We start from the raw sequence: 18,992 nt of genomic DNA on the forward strand, positions 1-18,992 counted from the left end.
CCTCAATGGGAAAGGTGCAGCTGTGCTGGGGGAGAAAATGGTTAGAAGGTTGGAGGAGTGTTTAAACTAGGGATTGGGGGGGAGGGTATTCATTTTATAGGAGGGGAAGATAGTGCAGATAGAGACCTGGGCACAAATAAGGAAGTTGGGGGTGGCGGAGGCATGGGGGGTGGGGTTAGAACAGTTAGTAATTTAAGAAAGAATAGAGGTACAGAGAGTAACATCAAGTGCATGTATACTAATGCCAGAAGCCTCGCCAACAAAATGGATGAATTAGAACTAATGTTGTTGGAGCATAATTATGACATGGTGGGGATATCTGAGACGTGGCTGGATGAGAGCCATGACTGGGCTGTTAACTTGCAGGGCTATAGCCTTTTCAGAAATGACCGTACAGATAAGCGAGGGGGTGGGGTGTGTCTGTATGTAAAATCGACCTTAAAACCCATCCTGCGTGATAATATAGGTGAATCTAATGAAAATGTAGAGTCTCTGTGGGTGGAGATAAGGGGAGGGGGAAAAAATAATAAATTACTGATAGGGGTTTGTTATAAATCTCCAAAACTAATGGAAGCAATGGAGAATATCCTCGTAAAGCAAATAGATGAAGCTGCGACTCAAGGAGAAGTCATTATTATGGGGGACTTCAACTATCCTGAAATAGATTGGGGAACAGAAACCTGCAGTTCCAGTAAAGGTAATCGGTTTTTGACAACTATGAGAGACAATTACCTTTCACAACTGGTTCAGGACCCAACAAGGAGGGGGGCACTGCTAGACCTAATATTAACCAACAGGCCAGACCGCATATCAAATATAAGGGTTGGGGGTCACTTGGGGAATAGTGATCACAAAATAATAAGTTTTCATGTAACCTTTAATAAGATGGGTAGTAGGGGGGTGACAAGGACACTAAACTTCAGGAGGGCAAATTTCCAACGGATGAGAGAGGATCTTGGTGCAATTAACTGGGACGATATCCTGAGACACAAAAATACACAAAGAAAATGGGAGACGTTTATTGGCATCCTGGATAGGACCTGTGCACAGTATATACCGTATGGGAATAAACATACTAGAAATAGGAGGAAACCAATATGGCTAAATAGAGCTGTAAGGGGCGCAATAAGGGACAAAAAGAAAGCATTTAGAGAATTAAAGGAAGTAGGTAGTGAGGAGGCATTAAATAAATACAGAAAATTAAATACATTCTGTAAAAAGCAAATCAAGGCAGCAAAGATTGAGACAGAGAGACTCATTGCCAGAGAGAGTAAAAATAATCCCAAAATATTCTTTAACTATATAAATAGTAAGAAACTAAAAAATGACAGTGTTGGCCCCCTTAAAAATAGTCTGGGTGAAATGGTGGATGAGGATGAGGAAAAAGCCAATATGCTAAATGACTTTTTTTCATCAGTATTTACAAAAGAAAATCCCATGGCAGCCAATATGACTAGTGATAATAATTCCCCATTAAATGTCACCTGCTTAACCCAGCAGGAAGTACAGCGGCGTCTAAAAATCACTAAAATTGACAAATCTCCGGGCCCGGATGGGATACACCCCCGAGTACTGCAGGAACTAAGTACAGTCATTGATAGACCATTATTTTTAATCTTTAAAGACTCCATAATAACAGGGTCTGTACCACAGGACTGGCGTATAGCAAATGTGGTGCCAATATTCAAAAAAGGGGCAAAAACTGAACTCGGTAATTATAGGCCAGTAAGTTTAACCTCTACTGTGGGTAAAATCCTGGAGGGCATTCTAAGGGATACTATACTGGAGTATCTGAAGAGGAATAACCTCATGACCCAGTATCAGCACGTGTTTACTAGGGACCGTTCATGTCAGACTAATTTGATCAGCTTCTATGAAGAGGTAAGTTCCGGACTGGAAAAAGGGAACCCAGTGGACGTAGTATATATGGACTTTTCCAAAGCTTTTGATACGGTGCCACACAAAAGGTTGTTACATAAAATGAGAGTAATGGGGATAGGGGAAAATATGTGTAAGTGGGTTGAGAGCTGGCTCAGGGATAGGAAACAAAGGGTGGTTATTAATGGAGCACACTCGGACTGGGTCACGGTTAGCAGTGGGGTACCACAGGGGTCAGTATTGGGCCCTCTTCTTTTTAACATATTTATTAATGACCTTGTAGGGGGCATTCAGAGTAGAATTTCAATATTTGCAGATGACACTAAACTCTGCAGGGTAATCAATACAGGGGAGGACAATTTTATATTACAGGATGATTTATGTAAACTAGAAGCTTGGGCTGATAAATGGCAAATGAGCTTTAATGGGGATAAATGTAAGGTCATGCACTTGGGTAGAAGTAATAAGATGTATAACTATGTGCTTAATTCTAAAACTCTGGGCAAAACCGTCAATGAAAAAGACCTGGGTGTATGGGTGGATGACAAACTCATATTCAGTGGCCAGTGTCAGGCAGCTGCTACAAAGGCAAATAAAATAATGGGATGTATTAAAAGAGGCATAGATGCTCATGAGGAGAACATAATTTTACCTCTATACAAGTCACTAGTGCGACCACACTTAGAATACTGTGCACAGTTCTGGTCTCCGGTGTATAAGAAAGACATAGCTGAACTGGAGCGGGTGCAGAGAAGAGCGACCAAGGTTATTAGAGGACTGAGGGGTCTGCAATACCAAGATAGGTTATTACACTTGGGGCTATTTAGTTTGGAAAAACGAAGACTAAGGGGTGATCTTATGTTAATGTATAAATATATGAGGGGACAGTACAAAGACCTTTCTGATGATCTTTTTAATCATAGACCTGAGACAGGGACAAGGGGGCATCCTCTACGTCTGGAGGAAAGAAGGTTTAAGCATAATAACAGACGCGGATTCTTTACTGTAAGAGCAGTGAGACTATGGAACTCTCTGCCGTATGATGTTGTAATGAGTGATTCATTAATTAAATTTAAGAGGGGACTGGATACCTTTCTGGAAAAGTATAATGTTACAGGGTATATACACTAGATTCCTTGATAAGGCGTTGATCCAGGGAACTAGTCTGATTGCCGTATGTGGAGTCGGGAAGGAATTTTTTTCCCCATGGTGGAGTTACTCTTTGCCACATGGGGTTTTTTTTGCCTTCCCCTGGATCAACATGTTAGGGCATGTTAGGTTAGGCTATGGGTTGAACTAGATGGACTTACAGTCTTCCTTCAACCTTAATAACTATGTAACTATGTAACTATGAATTCAGGAGATTAGCGTTAGATACTAATTGGGACAGTTATGCACAATTACCTATTTTTAAAAGGGGTCTGTCTAGCATTGTAAAGGATGAATTAGCTCGCTCTGAATCACCACAAGAGCTAGAAACATTTATACAGCATTGTGTGCGCATTGACATTCGCCTTACTGAGCGTAGGCAGCAGAAGTTTGCTGCACATAACCGTATTTCTAACTTTTCCCTTCCTTCCAAAGAGCCTGCAGGTAAAACATCTCGAGAGGTAGAGGAGGTGCCCATGCAAATTGATTCTGTTCAGAGGCACGAGAGTAATGAGCTCCGGGAGCATCGCCTTCGAGAAAGTCTATGTTTCTACTGCGGCCAGTCTGACCACTTTCTAATCAACTGTCCCAAGTGTCCCAAGCGGCCTAACAAGGTGCTAGCAGCAGTAGGGGAGTATGACAACTATGATGATGAATCTGACATCTCTGAATGTAGCCTGCCTTTAAACGCTGTATTCCATTCACTTTCTATGACTTCACCAGCCAAGGAGCTAAATGAAAAGAACTCTCACTGTTCTCTCCCAATTAAGATCCTGTGTACAGGACAGTGGATTTCCAGTGCAGCTATGATTGACTCTGGTGCAGGTGGCAATTTTATGGATATCGCATTTGCCAAGGAACATGGTATTGAACTTCAGCAAAGAGCCTCTCCAATTACCATGGAAACAGTGGATGGGTCACCTTTAATCTCCGGGCCTGCGGATCAGGAGACCGCACCCCTTGAGATTTTGTTGGAGCCTAATCATCAAGAGCAACTCTCTTTCTTGTTAATTTCTTCTCCTCATTTTCCTGTGATTTTAGACATCCCTTGGCTGCGTTCTCAGAATCCAACTATCAACTGGGAGACCAAGGAGATTATCTTTTCAACAAGGAGCAACTCCGCATTAACTGAAGCTGTCCCCGAGTCCACAGCTACGGAACCACCTGTACAGGTATTTACTTTACCTTCAGCATTTAAAGAGTTCTCTGACATCTGTGACAAGAAGAATGCAGATCAGCTTCCTCCACACAAGCATTATGACTGTCCCATTGAGTTGCTTCCTGGGGCAGCTATTCCTTTTGGTAACGTATATCCTTTGGCGGCACCTGAGCTTCAAGCCTTAAAGGAGTATATTAATGAAAATCTGGCCAAAGGCTTAATACGTCCTTCTTCCTCACCAGCAGGGGCATCTATATTTTTTGTAAAGAAGAATGATGGGTCCCTGAGACCCTGTGTGGACTATTGAGAGCTCAATAAGGTAACCGTACGGAATCGTTACCCTTTGCCTCTGATTCCCGAATTACTGGAAAGAGTCCGCCATGCTAAGGTGTTCTCTAAACTGGATCTTTGTGGAGCTTATAATTTGGTGCTTATTTGTCCAGGGGATGAGTGGAAGACAGCATTCCGATGTCGGTATGGACACTTTGAATATCTCGTGATGCCCTTCGGGCTTTGTAATGCCCCTGCAACGTTTCAACACCTTGCTAATGACAGTTTCAGAGATTTGTTTGACCAGTTTGTGGTGATCTATTTGGACGATATTCTAATCTTTTCTGACTCTCTACAGGAACATGAAGAACATGTCAAAGCTGTTTTAAGACGTCTGAAAGAGAACCATCTGTATATCAAGCCGGAGAAATGCGAGTTCCATCGTTCTGAGATACAGTTCTTAGGTTATATCATCTCTCCCCTGGGGCTGAACATGGAATCTGGTAAGATTCAGGCTATCCTTGACTGGCCGGTACCCAAGAACTTTAAGGAGGTGCAACGTTTTATTGTTTTTGTAAACTTCTACAGACGTTTTATTCGAATTTTTTCTGATATTGTCCGTCCCATTACTTCCTTGACAAAGAAGGAAAAGCCCTTTAAGTGGTAATCACAGGCTCAGGAAGCTTTTGATCAGCTTAAGATCTGTTTCACTTCAGCACCGCTGTTGATACACCCAGATCCAACACTTTCTTTCATTGTGGAGGTGGACGCTTCTGATAATGCATTGGGGGCTATTCTCTCCCAAAGAACTGGAGAGAAGGGTCTGCTACATCCTTTTGCTTCCTTTTCCCGTAGACTAACCTCAGCAGAGAAGAATGACGATGTGGGAGACAAGGAATTGCTGGCTATTATTGCGGCTTTCAAGGAATGGAGGCATCATCTGCAAGGAGCTGCACAACAGATCGTAGTGCTAACTGACCATCGCAATTTAGAGTTCCTCAGATCCGCTAGATGTCTTTCTCCTCGTCAGGCTCGTTGGAATTTATTTTTAAATCAATTTAATTTTATCTCGTACCGTCCAGGTTCTCGTAATGGGAAGGCTGATGCTTTATCCCGAATCCATGCTGCGGATTCCGTACCTGGAGCCCCGTCCAAGACCATTCTATCTGATGCCAATTTCATCGGAGTTATTCACGATCAGGACTTGTGGAAGAAGTGCAGGGAGGCTTATGACGGTGATGTATTTCTGGCCAACCCACCTGTTGATATTAATCTTGTCTTTAAGGGTGGCATGTGGTTCAGAGATCGGCGTATCTACGTCCCTGAGGCCGTCCGTCTGCAGATCCTTAAGTTGGTACATGACTCCAAGTTGGCTGGTCACAGGGGGGTACAGAAGACACAAGAGTTCCTAAGCCGATTTTTCTGGTGGCCAACTTGCCTGAAGGATACTAAGGACTATGTTCTCTCTTGCGAGGTATGTGCTCGTTACAAGACTCCTCGTGTGGCACCTATGGGTCTCCTGCAACCATTACCTGTTTCGTCCTGACCTTGGGGGTCTATATCAATGGACTTAATTGTGGAGCTGCCTACATTGGGGGGCATGAATATGATCATGGTGGTAGTTGATCACCTGACTAATGCCGCTCATTTTGTTCCATGCACCGGCCTCCCCTCAGCTAAGGATACAGTGAACTTGGTTATTCAGAATGTCTTCTGACTGCATGGTGTCCCAGATGAGATAATCTCTGACCGTGGAGTAGAGTTCACTTCAAGATTCTGGAAGGGGTTTTGCTCTGCACTCAAAATTAATGTCTGTCTCTCTTCCGCTTACCATCCCCAGACAAATGGTCAGACTGAGCGTACCAACCAGACGCTGGAACAATATCTAAGATGCTATGTTAGCCATCTCCAAGATGATTGGTTGGAGTTACTGCCGTTAGCCGAATTTTCATACAACAAATCTCAGAGCGCCTCCACTAAGTTCACTCCTTTCTTTGCCAATCTGGGTTATCATCCATGTATCTTACCTAGGTCTCCGATTAATTCTCCGGTTCCAGCAGTTGAGGAAAGGCTGACTGCGATGAGGCAAAATCTGGAGGTTCTGAAGGAATCCCTGACCACGGCTCAAGAACGTTATAAGAGATCGGCTGATAGATTCCGTAAACCTGCACCCATGTTCAAGGTAGGAGATTCCGTGTGGTTATCAACTAAGAATCTGAAGTTAAACGTTCCTTCACAAAAACTTGGACAGAAATTCATTGGCCCTTTCAAGATCAACGGTATTGTGAGCTCTGTGGCCTGCAGTCTGAAGCTGCTTAGGACTATGAAGGTACACCGAGTTTTTAATGTATCTTCACTAAAGCCTGTATCTCCTAATACCTTCCAGGGACGTGTTGTGCCACCTCCGCAGCCTGTGGTGATTGATGGGCAAGAACAATTTGTGGTGGAGGAAATTATTGATTCCAGGATTTGCAGGAATCGGCTCCAATATTTTATAAGATGGCAGGGATATCCCCCTGAGGAAGACTCTTGGGAACCTGTGGAAAACATCAATGCCCAACAGAAGATCTCTCGTTTTCATCAAAGATTCCCTGAGAAACCAGGTCCAGGATCGTCCTGAGGCCGCTTCTAAGGAGGGAATAATGTCAGGACTCTGAACATTTTGATTACCTTTTGTGCATTACTGCCTTTTTCCAAGATGGCGTCTTTGGTCTCATGTGCACTGTGTCTTCCTGCTATATAACTCCACCCCAGCCTTTAGTCTGTGCTTGAGTATTCTGCCTTGCATCCAGCTCCTGACGACTCCCTGGCTCTGCACCTGCTCCTGTGAACCTGTGTGGAGATCCTGCTACTCAGCTCTGAGTTTCTGCTGCATACATCAGTTTCCAGTAATCCTCCATCTGGTTGCTTGTGTTTGTTTTCATCTGCATTTGCTGGACATGTAAGCTGTTGCTGCTCTGCTTAAACCTGAGACTTTTACCCAGGCCTCCCTGGTTGTGCTAAGTTATTATTTGAACTGCCTTATAAGCATATCTATCTGTGTTTGGGCTACCAAGGACTTATTCGTGTCAAGTATCCTCAAAAATAATTGTGCTTCATAGACTTTCTGCTTGATTGCATTTTCCTCTGAAGTTTCCTATAGACTGTTAAGCTGCATTTTATATTTACACCAAGTGTTGTGGACTTGAGTTTCTCTCTGCACCTGTTTGAATCACCGTGTGATAATATAGACTTTACCACTTATAAAACTGTGTCCTGTAGTTGTCTTGTTCCATGCAAAGAGTCTCCTGAGTTATCCCCTATAATTATTACATGTGTCTGCTGCTAGAACTCTGTGTGGCATTGACCTGGTCTCTAATCTGAGCTGCTGTTAACCTGTGATTTCTGAGGCTGGTGACTTGGATAAACTTATTCTCAGAAGCAGAGGTGACTCTTGATCTTCCTTTCCTGGGGCGGTCCTCATGTGAGCCTGTTTCTTTGTAGCGTTTGATGTTTTTGCAACTGCACTTGGGGACACTTTCAAAGTTTTCCCAATTTTTCAGACTGACTGACCTTCATTTCTTAAAGTAATGATGGCCACTCGTTTTTCTTTACTTAGCTGCTTTTTTCTTGCCATAATACAAATTCTAACAGTCTATTCAGTAGGACTATCAGCTGTGTATCCACCAGACTCCTGCACAACACAACTGATGGTCCCAACCCCATTTATAAGGGAAGAAATCCCACTTATTAAACCTGACAGGAAGGGGCGTGGCCTAGCACCTGATGTGTGCGGTCGGCTTCTCGAGCTCCTCCACTGTGGCCCTACATTTATCCTGAAGATAAGGTCTCTCTGGGAGCTGATAACGCGTTGTGTGGCTGAGTGAGGTTACAGGAGGTCAGCCCCGACATGTGGTGCTGTGGAGAGCTGCAGATATGGTCCGGAAAAGGCAGCAGGATGCCAATGCTGGAGCAGTGACCCGGAGCCAAGATGGCACAGACAGTGTTGAGGCAGCTGATAGAGCAGACGCTGCAAATGCCTCATACTCAAAGAGGCTAAAAGTGGCTGCTAAGCTTGAGAAGTATGCCTGGGTGGACGGAGCAGGGAAGGAGACAGCTGAAGAGGAGGATGAACAGGCTGGAGAGAAAATGAAAGTGCAAGGAGACGTTTCAGAGGATGACACGTTACAGGGGGGCCAGAGGGGGAGGAAGGAAGGCTGGAAAATTATGGTGTGGAGCAAGAAGCTGTGGAGGGGCTTATAACAGGGGAACCCACTTTGCTTGACTTTTATGATCTGATCAGATCATGCAAAACTGTGATAACACTCACTCACAGAGCGGATGGGAATATAGCAGAAGTAAATACAATAAAGACAGACATGACTAAAATGGATAAGAGAGTGGGTGAGGTGGAGGAGATAGTAAGTGTGCTGGAGGATCAACTCTCTAAATTGCAAAGGTCCCACACTCAGTGTCTGCAAAAATGTGCTGCTTTGATTAATAAGAATGATGATCTGGAGAATCGCTCACGGAGGAATAATGTGAGACTAGTGGGTATCTCTGAGAAGACTTAAGGAAATGACCCTACAAAATTTATTGAAAAATGGCTCCAGGACAAGATTGGCACTGATAATAACCTGTCTTAAGTTATTTGCGGTGGAAAGGGCACACCGCTTTCCTATGAAACCTCTCCCGCCGGTGTCCCCCCTCGTACTATCCTTGCTAGGATCCTGAACTATAGGGACAGAGATGCCATATTGAGGAGTGCTCGTGCAGCTGAGGACATGTGCATTAATGGCCAGAAGATCTCTATTTACCCTGACTACTGGGCTGAGGTGCAAAAACAGGATGAGTTATGGAGCAGTTAAAAGGAGATTGAGAGACTTGAAATTGATTTATTCTACTCTCTACTCGGCGAAATTACGGGTTGTAGCCCTGTGGGCAGTTCTGTTTTTTTCCAACACCAGAAGAAGCTACTAAGTGGCTGGACTTAAATAAGCAGAAGCTCACAGCTAACAAAGAAGGAGGGAAGTGAAAGGAAGATTCTGGAGATGAAGATGATGCTGCCTTATTGTTACCTCCGGACTTTGGTTTAATAGTTTATTGCTGTTCTCAGAAGACTTATTGTCATAATGTTGTTTTACATGCGGAGGGGTTAGGGAGGTGTTCTAGTTACAGCGGATTACAGTCATGGCCAAAAGTTTTGAGAATGACACCAAAATTATATTTTCACATGATCTGCGGCCCTCTGTTTTTTATTAGTGTTTGTCTGATGTTTATATCACATACAGAAATATAATTGCAATCATATTATGAGAACCAATAGGTTATATTGACAGAATGAGTTAATGCAGCAAGTCAATATTTGCAGTGTTGACCCTTCTTCTTCAAGACCTCTGCAATTCTCCCTGGCATGCTCTCAATCAACTTCTGGACCAAATCCTGACTGATAGCAGTCCATTCTTGCATAATCAATGCTTGCATTTTGCCAGAATTTGTTGGTTTTTGTTTGTCCACCCGTCTCTTGATGATTGACCACAAGTTCTCAATGGGATTAAGATCTTGGGGAGTTTCCAGGCCATGGACCCAAAATCTCTGTTTTGTTCCATGAGCCATTTAGTTATCACCTTTGCTTTATGGCTAGGTGCTCCATCATGCTGGAAAAGGCAATGTTGGGCGCCAAACTGCTCTTGGACGGTTGGGAGAAGTTGCTCTTGGAGGACATTCTGGTACCATTCTTTATTCATGGCTGTGTTTTTAGGCAACACTGTGAGTGAGCCGATTCCCTTGGCTGAGAAGCAACCCCACACATGAATGGTTTCAGGATGCTTTACAGTTGGCTTGAGACAAGACTGGTGGTAGCGCTCACCTCTTCTTCTCCGAATAAGCTGTTTTCCAGATGTCCCAAACAATCGAAAAGGGGATTCATCAGAAAAAATGACTTTGCCCCAGTCCTCAGCAGTCCACTCCCTGTACCTTTTGCAGAATATCAGTCGGTCCCCGATGTTTTTTCTGGAGAGAAGTGGCTTCTTTGCTGCCCTCCTTGAAACCAGGCCTTGCTCAAAGAGTCTCCGCCTCACAGTGCGTGCAGAAGCACTCAGACCAGCCTGCTGCCATTCCTGAGCAAGCTCGGCACTGCTGGTAGTCCGATCCCGCAGCTGAAACAGTTTTAAGATACGGTCCTGGCGCTTGCTGGTCTTTCTTGGGCGCCCTGAAGCCTTTTTGACAACAATGGAAGCTCTCTCCTTGAAGTTCTTGATGATGCGATAGATTGTTGACTGAGGTGCAATCTTTGTAGCTGCGATACTCTTCCCTGTTAGGCCATTTTTGTGCAGTGCAATGATGGCTGCATGTGATTCTTTAGAGATAACCATGGTTAACTGAAGAGAAACAATAATACCAAGCACCAGCCTCCTTTTAAAGTGTCCAGTGATGTCATTCTTACTTAATCATGACTGATTGATCTCCAGCCCTGTCCTCATCAACACCCACACCTGTGTTAATGGATCAATCACTAAAACGATGTTAGCTGCTCCTTTTAAGGCAGTACTGCAATGATGTTGAAATGTGTTTTGGGGGTTAAAGTTCATTTTCTGGGCAAATATTGACTTTGCAAGTACAGTAATTGCTGTTAAGCTGATCACTCTGACATTCAGGAGTATATGCAAATTGCCATTAGAAAAAATTAAGCAGTAGACTTTGGAAAAATTTATATTTGTCTCATTCTCAAAATTTTTGTCCATGACTGTACAGGTACTGAGGGAAGGGTAGCTAGACGCTAGACTACCTACTCTCTGATAAGGTGAAAGACAACAGTGGATTAGTTATGGGTTATTGTGTTAATGAATTTTGGGAGGGAGGGGAGGGGTGAGATCTATTGCTGGAAATTGGGACTTATAGTTTGCTGAGAACAACATCCTATTTCAAGTGGTCAGGAATTTGTATTTGTGCGGTTTCATGATGGGAGACACAATTAAAGTTGTTAGTTGGAATATAGGAGGACTGACGATGGGAGCTTGGAGAACGGCAGTTTTGGAATATGTGAGAAAACGGGGCCCGGATGTCATTTGTCTCCAAGAGAGACACATTTACTTGCAGAAAAGGTAGAAGTGATAAAAAGGAGGTGGATAGGGAGGTCTTATCACTCTACGTATTCTTCATATGCTAGGGGGGTCTTGGTGCTGATTGGGGTGTTCCACGCCTTTTGAAGAAATTGATAGCCATGTAGATAGAGATGGGCAATATGTTCTGTTATTCTGCTAAATTTATGGACAACCATTATGTCTAGCGGCTGTTTACTTCCCACCCCCATATTCTGGGAAAAAGGTACAAGAAATATTTGAATTGTATAAACTGGGTATGGGATTACCAATGTTAATTACTGGGGATGTCATTAATGTGATGGATGAAGGGTGGGACAGATATAAGAAAGGTTTAAGCAAAGGCACTAAAAAACTGTCGACGTTTGGGAATTATATGACAGAATTGGGGATGGCGGACCTCTGGAGAGTGAGGAATGAGAATGTAGTCTGTTACTCCTGTTATTCTGCAACCCACGGTTCCCTTTCCAGGATTGACTTAGCACTAGGAAATGATTTAATGACGCGCATGTTCTGTGGGATACAATATCTCCCGAGAGTGATTACGGACCACAAGCCTATAGAGCTCTTTATTAGACGGACAGTTGGGAGGATTGGACCGGGAGGTGGGTGGAAATTTCACCCCCTGTGGCTTGAACATATTAATATGGATAACATTAAGAAGGAGATCACAGAGTACTGGCCGTTTAATGAAGATATCGCTGATAAGCGGGTAGCTTGGGACGCAATGAAAGCTTTTCTGAGGGACCTTCTTTTTAGGGAGATTTCTAGATGTAAATCCAAGACTAGTATGGAAGATAAAGAGATCATAGAGAAATTAGAAAGAGCAGAAAGGGGATATGGTGTCGGACCCATCAGAGATATCTCAGTGTAGACTAAGGGAAGCCCAGGAAGTTGTTTATAATTTGTATATGAAAAAAGCGAAGAGAAGAAGAGCTTTTCAGAATTTACAGTTTTTTTGAGGAAGGAGAAAGAGTGGGGCACTTGCTCTCGGTGGTAACGGCGGCACAGAATGAATCATCGTATGTGTACAAACGAAGGACAGATGAAGGGACTGTGTTGACAGATGTAGTGGATATTTTGGGTGAGTTTAGAAGTTTTTATGAATAGTTGTATTCATCTGGGTTGAGGGCCACATTGGGGGATGTTGAAAACTTCCTTGGTGAGGCGAAACTTCCCAGAATAGGGGACTATGATAGGAGGAGGTTGGATGAACCTATAACGGAAGAGGAGATTAGACTTGCTGTCATGTCAATGACTAACAATAAGGCCCCTGGAGCTGATGGACTCCCGGTTGAGATATAAAAGAATTTATTGGATGTTTCAGTGGCTAAATTAAAGATAGTTTTTGATGAGGTGCTACGGGAGGGAGAGCTGCCGGCGTCCATGAGAGAGGCGACAGTTGTAGTTATTTTAAAGGAAGGTAAGGACCCGGAATTGGCGGAATCCTATAGGCCAATTTTGTTGCTGACGGCGGATGTTAAGATTTTGGCTAAAGTAGTGGCTAACCGTTCGGCAAGTGTGGTCCAGAATCTGGTCCATCCTGATCAATCTGGTTTTATGCCAAATAAGTCTACAGCGATAAACTTATGCAAAAAAGAAAGGAGAACCAGGAGCATATCGTACCAATATAAAAAACAATCTTTATTAATACAAAAATATAAAAATTAGGACATCGGTAATAGTCACATCGTATACCACAGCATAGCATGAAAAGGGGAAAGAAATAGTCAAAACCCAACATATCACCACCCCTACAAAGTATGGAAAAGAATCATGGTGCCGCTATATATGATAACCGCCATATACCAGCAAGTCACTGCATGGGGAAAATAGTCACAGGTATACCAAGGCCAGCAAAAGGTATAAAGCAAGTGCACAAAAACATCTAAGATAACCCATGTGACGACGGAACCTAAGCTATATGCTTACCCTTGCAGAGGGGGAAGAGAGATGAAGGGGTCCCACCGGTGGATGTACCCCGACGCGCGTTTCGCAGCGTAAACACGCCGCTTCCTCAAGGGGATATGTGAACTGATGGAGCAGGACCTGTCTATAACCCCCCCTGACCTCGGTCACATGTCCGAAAACCGCCAATCCCAGTAGCGCTGTCGGCGCATGCGCACTGCAGTGGGGAAGCCCGACAGGAGGAACCGGCGCCCAGTCGAGTACGGAGGCCAGGAGAAGCCCGGGACCTGCGCACATGGCACAGAGGGCGCCAGCCCACATGTCAGAGCCGCACGCACGCAGGGCGATGCGCACGGCCACAAGGGGGCGTACCAAAATGTTATATGGTGGAAAGAAAAGAAAAAAAGAATGGTAAGACAAAATAACAAGCATAACACAGGCGCTTCAACCCAAAAATGAATACGACTATGCTGGCAGAATATACAAACATCAGTGATAGTTTGTATCCCGGTATACAAGATAAAAAATAAAAATAACAATTCATAATGTAGTCCATCATAGAACCGGAATCACATGACGTGTAACACAGATCACTTCATAAGCTTTTGGGAAGGCGCTTGATGTTCATTGTCCTTTAAAAGAATTCATCCACACAAACAGCGGACTCGGATAACGATGGTGGCTGTAAAGTAGGTAAGTAACACGACCAAGGGAAAGGAGGACCAAAGAGCAGGGCTCACATTGAAGTGACTACTGATGCTAAAAAAGAAAAAAGGATTAAGAACAAATTAAAAATAAGATAAAACCAAAAACCACCGAAGAGACCCTACTGGAACATAACAGAATATAAAGATGGAGCCCACCACTAAGAAAAGGAGGCTAAATAAGCTAGAGGTAGGGGGCGAAACTAAGGGATTCGTTAAGACCTTTAGGGGTCACAGTATCAAGCGTAACGATCCACCTAGTTTCAATCTGTGCTAATCTCTTTTTATTATCCCCACCTCTAACCCCCAGATGGAGCACATCAATCCCCCGCACCTTAAGCAATTTCTCGTTACAGTTATGGTATACCTTAAAGTGACGGGGGATTGTTTTGAGATCCGCCAAAGTGGACACCGTCCTGGCCGCGCCATTGTCCTGCACATGCTCCCGCACGCGGACTCTCAGTTCGCGAGTAGTAAGACCAACGTATATCCTGGGGCACGGACAGGTTGCATAATATATGACATTAGTGGTGCCGCAGGATATACGCTGTCTAATCTGAAATGTTCTAGAACCATCGCTGGAGGTAAAATCAGAGCAGCGCAGGACACTGGCGCAGGCAAGACAGTGCCCGCATGGAACACATCCCAAACGAGGGTCCCCGGTACCAAAAAAAATTGTTTTCTGGGGCTGGGATGTAGTGACTCCTCACCAGTATGTTGCTTAGATTAGTGCCTCTTCTGGGGGTCATGAGGGGGAAGGATCCCAGGGCAGCACACAGGGAAGGCTCAGCCTGAAGAACAGGCCAATGCTTTTTCAAGATAGACCGCATACTCTCCCATTCATGATTGTAGGTGGAAATTAATCTAATACGCTCATCCCCACCTACACTGCGACGTCTGGCATTCGGGTGCAATGGATCACTACGCGGTGTGTTATGTGCCCGATCGTATCCAGCTTTTATGGACCTAATGGCTGTACCCGCGGGCCACAAATCTGTGCTTTAGGTCTGCGGCCTGTAACTCAAAGCGGGCCTCGGTGGAGCAAATCCGCCGCACCCTGAGGAACTGTCCGACCGGGACGGCCCTAATGGTGGCCGAATAGTGAGCAGAAGAAGCGTGTAGTAAAGAATTGACAGCGGTCGGCTTCCTGTATACATCCGTCTGGATGCGCCGATCCGGATCCACCTCCAGACGGACATCCAAGAAATCGACCGCAGCCTCGCTGAAATTATATGTAAGCCGTATATTGAACGGATTATCATTAAGGCTCATCATAAACTCCTCGAGCTGGCGGGCAGACCCCCCCACAAAAACAGAATGTCATCGATATAACGATGCCAGCACAGCACATGGGCAGCAAGCGGTGAGCCCCCGTCGCCAAACACCTCCCTCTCCCAGGAGCCAAGGAAGAGGTTGGCATACGAGGGCGCACACGCCGCGCCCATGGCTGTGCCGCGCTTCTGAAGGTAAAAATTGTGTTTGAAAACAAAGAAATTGTGGGTGAGGATGTATCCCACCAGCTCGAGGATCAGCTCACACAAAGGGCCGCCCAGGTCGGAGGCCCCCAGGAAGCGACGGACAGCCGCCAGACCATGAGAGTGGTCTATGCATGTATATAGGCTCTCGACGTCGGCCGTAACAAAAATTGTGCCCTGGTCCACAAGGATGCCATCAACCCTAGCCAGGACGTCCGTCGTGTCTTTAACAAATGACGGCAAAGTCTCTACTAATGGTTTAAGGTAGTAGTCAATGAAACGACACACAGGGTCACATATGCCGTCAATCCCAGACACGATAGGACGCCCCGGGGGGTTGAGGGCATCCTTTTGGACCTTGGGCAGTAAGTAGAAAGTTGGGACTCTCGGTGACTTAACCAACAAACCATCAAACACTTGTTTGGTAATAACATTTTAATCGACGGCCCCAACTAAAATATTCTGCAATTCCTGTAGAAAGGGAGCCGTGTGGTTGGAGGACAGCTTGAGGTAAGTGCTTGAATCTTTGAGCTGTCGAAAAACTTCCCGCTCATATTTAACGCACGGCCAGATCACCACATTCCCCCCCTTGTCCGCTTGTTTAAAGACAACGTCCTTCATAGACTTAAGTTGTTGTATAGCTTGACGCTGCCTAAAGGTTAGATTGTCATATGTCCGCCGTATTGACAATTTCTTAAAGTCCTCACCAACCAATTTGGTGAAGACTTCTATTGCCGGGGACAGGGACGAGGGGGGAAACTTGGTTGATCTGGGACGGGTAGAAGGAGGACATTTACTTACATCAGAAGTCTGTTGTTCCTCAAGCAAATCCTCCAAGTCACGAAGAGTCTCCCTCTCTAATTCACTCATCCCCACACACGGATCTCTGCCAGAGTGGAGTTTCTTGAGGATAAGTTTACGGGAAAATAAATGGAGATCTTTTAACGCTGAAAAATAATCAAAAGAATTTGTGGGAGAAAAAGTCAAACCCCTGCTGAGGACATATAGCTGGTCCTCTGAGAGAGTATGGGTAGAAAGATTGAGCACTTGTAGACTTCCCTGTGTACCAACCTGGGCAACCCTCCCTCCAGATGGCTGGGTCCTATTGTGCTGTCTTGTAGTCATTCTTCTGTCGCCAGGTACGGAAGTGGCAGGACCACCAGGTTGAGAAACAGAAATACCATCCTCATCACAGGTGGATTTGTTGGAACGGGTAGAAGTAGATCTGGACTCAGATTGAAAGCCATTCCTTGACCTAGTGCGAGACTGTCCAAGGGGGTTCTGCCACCTATACACTCTAGTGTGTTGCTTATCTTGTATATCACGCTGGAATTTTTTTGATTTAACGGCCTGTATCTCTTTGGCCCATTTCTGAAGCTCCCCATCAACCTCGTCATTTAATTTCTTCAAGGCATCGCCTGTCATATCCTTGTGTAGTGTGGCCTGTAACCCATCAATCTCGGTCTCAATAAGGTCCAGGGATTTCTGATTCATCTGTTTAAGGAGAACCATAAACCCCTTGGAACATGTGTTGGTAAGGTCTTCCCATTTACCCCTGAACTCCTCATCATCAATAGGAAAAGACTTGAATCCGAAGTCCCCTCGGAATGAGATCCTTTTGAATATACTTGTCAAGGAATTCATAGTTCCACCAAATACGCGTTCTTTTGCGCAACAAATCCTTGAACCGTATGATGACCTCCTGTAACTCCCTGGTGGGCCCATCACTGACCCCTTCAGTGCTGTCGTGGAATACCTCATTAAGTTGTGCACGCCAAGTGCGGTCACGTGCACGAAAGTCCATTGTAACAGCGGAAAAAACTGTGAAACACACAGAAACCGTTAATACTAGCCAGGATTCCGAGTACATAGCAACAAAATCTGGGAAAAGATACTAATGTATATGGTATTTAGTCCCATTACCCATGAGAAAATATCTATGGGAAAAAGGAGGCTCAGGCACTAATATAACATAAAATAAATTTTAATGCAAAATATAAATAAAAAACAAACATCATGAATATTCAGCAGGAAATATTCTCCTAAAACCATGTACGCTAAGAACAACTACTAGGCCGGACATAATAGAATGACACATAGTCCACAATAGATAGATGCACCAAAAAATGAGTTATACTAAAGTAAGGTCTGTGCAAGGGATGTAAAGCCAATTACCTATAACCTAATAAACAAAGTCCTGTAAGGAATGTCATCAGTGCTTGTATAGCACAACAGGAAATAAGTGACCACAAATGTAAGCCACAAGCTACAAGAATATTGCTGTCCTCTCAACTCTATATACGAACAAATGCACTGAAACAACATGGAAACTCATTTCCTATGTGTAGAGGCTGAAAAAAATGCCACAGTAAATATGCATGATAGTATAATAGTAGATGAAGATGTAAAAAATTAGCTCTATGGACTAAGCTTCATGTGAAGCCTGGAAAAGCATGTGGCATGCTGATGTGAAGTCAGCATCTAAAGCTAAAGTGCATAGTGTAACAATAAAGTGAACCGTGCCTAATGAAGTAAAAACTTACATAAATAAATGTCCGGACAACTAGAGTGTTCCACAGCGACCCCGACAGCGCCGTTTCGCCTGACTGGCTTCCTCAAATAGGGACTCTCGCCCCCTATTTGAGGAAGCCAGTCAGGCGAAACGGCGCTGTCGGGGTCGCTGTGGAACACTCTAGTTGTCCGGACATTTATTTATGTAAGTTTTTACTTCATTAGGCACGGTTCACTTTATTGTTACACTATGCACTTTAGCTTTAGATGCTGACTTCACATCAGCATGCCACATGCTTTTCCAGGCTTCACATGAAGCTTAGTCCATAGAGCTAATTTTTTACATCTTCATCTACTATTATACTATCATGCATATTTACTGTGGCATTTTTTTCAGCCTCTACACATAGGAAATGAGTTTCCATGTTGTTTCAGTGCATTTGTTCGTATATAGAATTGAGAGGACAGCAATATTCTTGTAGCTTGTGGTTTACATTTGTGGTCACTTATTTCCTGTTGTGCTATACAAGCACTGATGACATTCCTTACAGGACTTTGTTTATTAGGTTATAGGTAATTGGCTTTACATCCCTTGCACAGACCTAAAGGCCCCGTCTCACATAGCGAGATCGCTAGCGAGATCGCTGCTGAGTCACAAGTTTTGTGACGCAACAGCGACCTCCATAGCGATCTCGCTATGTGTGACACGTACCAGCGATCAGGCCCCTGCTGCGAGATCGCTGGTCGTGTCGGAATGGCCTGGACCTTTTTTTGGTCGTTGAGGCCCCGCTGACATCGCTGAATCGGTGTGTGTGACACCGATCCAGCGATGTCTTCACTGGTAACCAGGGTAAACATC

The 18,992-nt window shown here is 44.4% G+C and overlaps 2 protein-coding genes across 3 annotated transcripts in view; both read left to right on the forward strand.

Moving 5' to 3' along the window:
* The window catches only part of VPS16 (VPS16 core subunit of CORVET and HOPS complexes), a 508,307-nt gene that overhangs the window by 290,364 nt on the left and 198,951 nt on the right, over positions 1–18,992 (forward strand). The window lies entirely within an intron of this gene.
* LOC143785135 (chromobox protein homolog 5-like) lies at positions 6,379–7,579 on the forward strand. Its single transcript, XM_077273812.1, has 2 exons — positions 6,379–6,638; positions 6,843–7,579. Exons 1-2 carry the CDS (start codon positions 6,537–6,539, stop codon positions 7,074–7,076), a joined length of 336 nt encoding a protein of 111 aa, XP_077129927.1. The 5' UTR covers positions 6,379–6,536; the 3' UTR covers positions 7,077–7,579.

The sequence above is a fragment of the Ranitomeya variabilis genome, chromosome 7, assembly GCF_051348905.1.
Source record: "Ranitomeya variabilis isolate aRanVar5 chromosome 7, aRanVar5.hap1, whole genome shotgun sequence".
NCBI lineage: Eukaryota > Metazoa > Chordata > Amphibia > Anura > Dendrobatidae > Ranitomeya > Ranitomeya variabilis.

Bases quoted from the DNA above. Each gene is read 5' to 3' on its own strand.
- LOC143785135 (XM_077273812.1), top strand. From the start codon at position 6,537: ATGAGGCAAAATCTGGAGGTTCTGAAGGAATCCCTGACCACGGCTCAA. The intron at 6,639-6,842 runs GTAGGAGATTCC...AATACCTTCCAG, and splicing joins AACCTGCACCCATGTTCAAG to GGACGTGTTGTGCCACCTCC.